The 6,737-nt window shown below is 32.8% G+C and overlaps 1 protein-coding gene across 1 annotated transcript; it reads right to left on the bottom strand.

Moving 5' to 3' along the window:
• Positions 1-1,756: 1,756 nt before the first annotated feature.
• LOC108367730 (uncharacterized) lies at positions 1,757-5,592 on the bottom strand. The gene is made up of 7 exons (XM_017622416.1): positions 5,403-5,592; positions 3,374-3,449; positions 3,070-3,135; positions 2,909-2,941; positions 2,667-2,848; positions 2,453-2,603; positions 1,757-2,389 (listed from the first exon to the last, which is right to left on the bottom strand). The coding sequence occupies exons 2-7, from the start codon at positions 3,429-3,431 to the stop codon at positions 2,238-2,240; spliced, it is 642 nt and encodes a 213-aa protein (XP_017477905.1). The 5' UTR covers positions 3,432-3,449; positions 5,403-5,592; the 3' UTR covers positions 1,757-2,237.
• Positions 5,593-6,737: the final 1,145 nt, after the last annotated feature.

Raw genomic sequence — 6,737 nt, 5'->3', positions numbered from 1 at the left:
GGAAAGGCCAGGTGGAGAAGGACTTGGCTTCACTTGGCATTTCCAATTGGCGTCAGTTAGCACAGAAGAGAAATGACTGGCGTGCTGTTTTGGACTCGGCCAAAATCGCTTAGGCGCCAATAAAGAAGAAGAAGAAGAAGAAGAAGTACGATAGACATTTCATTTTATTTTATTATATATTGTTTATAAATGAATTACATTTTTATAAATCATATGTTTTCAGTCATACGTTTTTGAGAAAAATACACCGTAGTAATTTTAAAATTACATTTCTCGACTGAAAAATAAGATATTCGATGCAATATATAATGCATTTTTCAAATTGAGAAGTTGACATTTTTTTTTGAATTTCAAACAGTGGAATCGTGTTTCTCGTCTCAAAATCTATAACACTAGTATAATAAATAATATATACATTTTTTGTTTTGGAATAAATCCCGTGGAGTTTGCATGTTTTGCAGGAAATTTTCCCTATTTGCCACCACCCTTTCCACCCTTTCGCTGACGTCACATTATTATTTTTGAGCACTACTGATGAATATTAAATATTCATATTGTACCTATTTGCCTAAAAGTAGATACACGTACGTAAACAGTAGACATGTACTTTATGTTCATATATTTTTGATAGGGGACTACATCTTCCTTCTGTACCATAACAACTTTTGGACTTACATGAAACAATATTTTACTACGTTCCAAATGCACCTAAAATAATGTGATTTTACCGAGTGTACGTTCAAATTTAAGAAGCTGAAGAGTAGGTACAATTCATCCTAGTTTTACATCACTATTTCGCACCACTTGTTCGCTTCCTCCTCTTCTTATTCTAGATTATTCACTACACTCTCATTCTCATAATAATGTGACGTCACACCCAGTTGCTCTCAGCTCGATTGGCGCAATCTTGTGTTCTTGTATCATGCTTGGTTGTGAATTGCACTTAGGGATTTCGGAAAAGCATCGATGCGTCGAAAATTCGATGATTTGCTTTGATGCATGATAGTCGATGTACCGATGCATCGGTGTTTTTGAAAGTTGACATCTCATCCCAAATGCAATTTCAGTTTTCCAATCGTGAAAAAAGAGAAGTGACTGGCCAAAAAGTTGCATCAATTAATGGCAAATTATGTGCAAGTTTGCTAATTACATATTTTGTTGCGAAATATTAGTTATCTAAAAAATCCTATGCAAATCGATGAATCGATGAACGCCGTTCGATGTATCGAAAAATATCAATGTACATCAGTGATAATAAAGTTGCGACAATTGTCCTCTTTTGGTACAATTTGAAACCAAAAAGTACATTTACACCAAGATGCAGTAAAACAAAGGTGGCGCCTTCCGCGAACCACTAGTCCTCTCTTGTTCGATTTGACAGCATCCACCCTTTCGGTGATGTCACATTATTGTTTTTCGCACTAGTGATGAGTACTAAATTTTCATATTGGACCAATTTGTCGAAAAGTTGTACCTAAAAGTAGATATACGTACCCTGCAGGGAAAAATACTAGTTGTGAACTCGAATAATACCAGTTCGCTTTTCAGCTCAACCAGTTCGTGTTCTATCTTTTTTCCATGGTAGCAACTGGTATTTTTAACACGGCGATGTCCTACGAAATTTCAATTGTCCGGCTATGCACCTGCATATACCAGTTAAAATACCAGTTCGTACTAGTAAAACAAAATAGTAGTCCAATAGAATCCGAAAAAAATCAGTTTTAGACCAGTTAAAATATAAATAAAAACATCCAAGTTAACGTTTTAAAATATTTTATTTCATATAAAAATTGTATACAAAACTAGCTTTTTATTAAAATTTAGCGTTTGAATTAAAATGCTTAATCAAAGAAATGCAGTTTTATTTGGCAGCTCTATTCCTTCGGAAACCAACAAAACGAATAAAATAAATAGATATTGCTATAAAAATAAAAAATAAAATTCATTAGATACATACATGGTATCTTAAACAAGTGGTAATATATACTAAGAGTAAAAGAGTAAATAAAATTCTTATATAACGATTTGGTTAGTTAAATTAATATAAATTCATTTAAAATGAAGCACATTTCAGTCATATTTGTAAGTTTCTTAGGCTCTAAGTGGTAGGTATTCAAAAATGAATTTAAATTTGCACTATTGGTAAATATATTCTAATTAAAACTAACACAAATTCTCAAAAAAAAAATGAATAAAAAATAAAATTTTGGGTATTCATTAAAAAAAAATAAAGCCAGTTAAACATCGTGATTTTTATTTGATGAACCCGGTTGCTGCGAAGATTTTTCCGCGAGAGCCCTTTTTTGAAAAAACCTCTTCTTGTTCAACTGGAGTGCTTTTCGTAGTTGCGTTTCTGGTTCATCGGCGCTGGTAAAGCTTATTATAGATTCTGAAACAAATACATTAATTAAAATATGTACATTTATCTTGGTATTATGTATAAGTTCATTACCCAAAAAAACCGCATAGAAATTTTTATGTTCTTTGAGGCTCTTTTTTCCGTGGGTTCCGTCTACGTTGTACTCCATTATTACGTCAGTACTGAACACATATTTCAGGTTTTTGCTTAGTGAGTGTTGAAGCAGAGTTCTTATTACAGAAATCTGTCGAAAATAAACTTAATACATTGCATTCCGTAATTTTTCGTGATCGAAGACAATACCCACCAACATGGAACGGGTTTCCGGTACCACTTTTTCATTAATCTTAATTAAGTCTTCTGTAGAGGTCAGAGGAAAACAAGATTTAATCGACCCTGCCGTAGAATCTTGCCGAACCAATTTTTCTGTAACTACTTTTTGCTCTGCCAGCGCCGACATTACCGAAGAATTTTGGGCAGTCATGGTTGCTAAAAACAATACAGCTTAAGAATAAAATAAATTCCTTTTGAATATGAGAAATATCTTACATATGATCTCGTTCTTCAAGTTTTCCACCGTTTCTGAAAAAAAAAACAGTTCATAAGCATGATAGGTCAATTTATGATTTATTGTAGATATTTGGTGATGCAGTCGGAATTTTGTAAGCATAACAAAAATAATAAAACACGAAGCATAAAAAATAGTTTACCTTGCAAACTCGTCAACTTCACCTCCAAAGCACAACATCCCGCACATTCTTTAATTGCTTCCTTATCTAGAAAAAATAATTTATATGTACTATTTTATATTTAGTGTAGATGCTAGTGCTGCAAAACCATCGATAGTGGCACCATCGATAAGATCGATGGTTTATTAGGGTGACCCGTTAAATGGAAAAGAAAATATTATTTTATTTACACATATTATATTAAATGAATTTAATGATAATATCGATGGTTCCATCGATGGTTTTGCGGCACTAGGGCATACATATTCTGTCTTTTACAACTTACTACGAGGAGGCATATTTTCGTTATTTTGAAAGCGTACTCGCTTGATATCTTTCGGCATCTCGGACGTTAATATTTGCTTTAAAAATTATTTACAATATATATTGTTAAGTTAAGAACAGCCATGTAACAATGGTAGCAAGAGTATACTATCAGTATGAGGAAGACCCATCAATTTACATTCAATATTCTCAATAGGGTAATAATTTTCAATAGAAGTTGGTGAACTGTCTGCCATGCATATCCCTAATGTCATTGAGTCAACGGGTTCAAAAAAAAAACTTTTTAAATTCAAAAATTCTTTGCCTATTACATATTTTGTCTTCTGAAAACCCTTGTATTTCTATGGGTGTAAAAGGTTTGATAAGACAAAAACTATCTGGGTTTTTCGTAGTGAGAATATTATCTTTAAAATAAAAACATAAACCCTTATTTTTTAATGATTTGAACCCTCTAGGCTTATCGTTTGCTATTAAATTTTCCTGACTGACTCTACCTACAATTTGTTGAAGTATATGACTTGGTTTTTTAACATATTTCTTTAAAATTTGCAAATAATTTTCAAAATCATATGCCGAAAAACTTGGTGAGGGACCTATTGATTTTACGTTCTCAGTCAGGTGTAATAGCTGATGTACGTTATATGTCACACTGCTGTCTCCAAAAATGTTTGAAAAATTTTGAACAAACAAAGCAAGCATACCTTTTGAAAGGGATAAATTTTTAGCATATGTTTTGGGGCAAAAGAGCATCCTACAGGCGCAATGTAATAGTAAAAACTCATTATATTGGTCATCATGAATATTGCCTTTTAAAACAAGAACACCTGTATATAAAAGCAATTGACGAAATTCAGTCGCTTTCCAATTAAAGATTTCATCTAGGGACCTGGGTTTCCTCACAAATTCTTTCGTTATAAAGGGTACTAAAGATTGTAACATTTCAGAAATTTTGTTTTTCTTGGTTTTCTCCACTTTAGAATTTACTTTATCTTGCAGTAATCTTAACAAAAATTTGCGCATTATTCCTAAATCCAGCAAATGCATGCCATCTATAGCTATTTGGCTTATCATTTTTACACCGACGTTTTCTAAAGGCGTCATCAAATTCTTGAATTTCTGAATATGATGCGTTGGATATTTTCTGTTCAGAAAATCGTCGTCAGTTAGTAACTCCCCTGATTCTGAACTATATACTAGCACATTATTAACTTTTCTTCCAGTTTGTGTACATTTGCCGCAACCATGAGAAGAGACATGGCTGGGTGTACCACAAACAAAAGCTTTTGCAGGAGCGTCGCAAACTAAGGATCTTATCTGAACTTTCAATAATTTTTCACCCAAATCAACACCATTTTTCAAAATTTCTTCCATTTCTACAACAAAAGAATTCAAAAACTCAGATATGCTATTTGGCTTTTTATTTCCCAAATATATGCCTACGGGAAAAACGGAAACTTCTGGGAAATCTACTATTCGTACCAAAATTGGCCACAATTGAGCACGAGAGCTTTTGTATAATGGTAAACCATCAATATTGATGTCGATAAAAATGATATCAACTCCTTCAATTATGTGTGCAATTTTTTGCAACTGTTGCCGTAAGCCAATATGGCAATATAGTCCCGGAGATATGGATTCAATATTTGCTCTTTGCCTTTTTTTGGCAAAAAGCGTTTCTGGACATCTTGGGACATCCAAATTTTGTTCTTGCAAAAGAGAAAGTAAGTCCTCAAATGACTTACGTGGCGGTCTATATTTAACGTACCAATCTAAAAGTTTCCTTCTAAAAGAGGGTTCCGTATCTGTATCCGGATTGAAATTAATAACATCTTCAAACTCTGAAGAAAAAGGAGGAGAGCCTATGACGCCACTTGAACATGCGCCATTTGCTTTTAGTTGAATTGAAGACTGCAAAATCTCAGAAATTCTATTGGCATTGTTTAAACTATTACAATATACCTCCCTTTGCTTTTTTTTAAGTCTTCTCATATTCCTCTTGCTACTCATTTTTGTTAAAACCTTTAACTCACAATTTTTTAAAACTTTGAAGCAAACTTTGACCACACCGTATTACGCGTCAGTATTCTTTGTAATAGATAAAATTTAGTTATGTGATTATGTTCGTCCAGTGCAATACAATCGAATCGCTTATAGTTTTATCGAAAACATTTTGAACGAATAAATGGCCTATTCGCGTTTTCAATCGATTATTGGTTATATTATAGTACCAGGTAAACGATTAATCGCGAAAAGTTCATAATTATCGGCTTGTTTGGCCTTGCTTACTTTTCAAATTTGTACCCTTTTCTTTTATCAATGCAAATTTTGTCCCCCTTTTATGACATTATGTTGATGTTCCCCAGCGCCCTATGAAAAGGTTGAACGAAATGAAAGTTCCAAATTGAAAACCCATTATTCCATCAACTCCTTAACAAATTGTTTTATTAATTTAATATAATTGTACAACTTTTATTATAACGAAAAAAAGTTACTTAGAATTATTACAAACGATCAATCAATATCTCCTGGGAAACGTCCACAATTACGCTTAAACAAGGGTAGACAATGTTGCACTTTTGTCGGATCAGAGTGCAACTTGTTAAGAAAAAAATTAACAACCTAGAGAAAATGCTGAGAAAACCACGCAAATAAGAAAACACTATTAATGTAAACGTTCAATGTGTAAACTACAAAAAAGTGTTATAGCTTTCAAACACACCTACACATATACATACTTTCCAACTTTTTAAATTATCATATATAAAGTTCACCTCAAACGATGTGTGAAGATTATATATATCAAACATTCCTTCCATTTACTTTCCATTAATTGTCAAAGGAAATAAGAAAAAGGAAAAGATTTGCTAAATCGATATTTTAAATCTTCGTAATCGACTATACCTTCAGGATGTTGATAGTCGATCATCGCTTGTGATTGTTGACAACTGTCAGCTGGTGAATTTCGACAAATACAAGTTTGCAATTTGCATCTGATTTTGTTTCTGTGCAATAGTTTGCACTTGGCGCTAATACTTTGTAAGTATAATTTTTTGCTATATTGATATTGAATAATATTAACTTTATGAGACTGTTGTATTTTCAGAAAAATGGTTGCGTGCATCGTCGTCAAATGGAACGTGATTCGAGCCACTCAAATTATTGGTGTAGGTCAGTGTGTTCAATTTTTATTAATTTACGATTTAACTTTACCCTCTTGCTTAATAGGTCACTTTAAGAATTAAACAGTGTCAATGCAATTCATCAATATTAGTACTCATCGCCTTGCATGAATTCTATAAAAGCAGTCTTCTTCATTGAGTAGACCTACATGTCAAATTCTTGTGAGGATGTTGGGATTTTTGGTT

The sequence above is a fragment of the Rhagoletis zephyria genome, unplaced genomic scaffold (assembly GCF_001687245.7).
Source record: "Rhagoletis zephyria isolate East Lansing unplaced genomic scaffold, Rhagoletis_zephyria_1.1 Rzeph_scaffold_02797, whole genome shotgun sequence".
NCBI classification, from domain to species: domain Eukaryota; kingdom Metazoa; phylum Arthropoda; class Insecta; order Diptera; family Tephritidae; genus Rhagoletis; species Rhagoletis zephyria.
The sequence above is the reverse complement of the archived record's forward strand: the minus strand, read 5'-3'. Positions and strand labels throughout refer to the sequence as shown.

Coding starts and splice junctions, on each gene's coding strand:
- LOC108367730 (XM_017622416.1), bottom strand. CDS start 3,431: ATGCCGAAAGATATCAAGCGAGTACGCTTTCAAAATAACGAAAATATG. Junction 3,136..3,373: donor CGAAAATATGCCTCCTCGTA/GTAAGTTGTAAA, acceptor TATTTTTTCTAG/ATAAGGAAGCAATTAAAGAA. Junction 2,849..2,908: donor CTTGAAGAACGAGATCATAT/GTAAGATATTTC, acceptor TATTGTTTTTAG/CAACCATGACTGCCCAAAAT.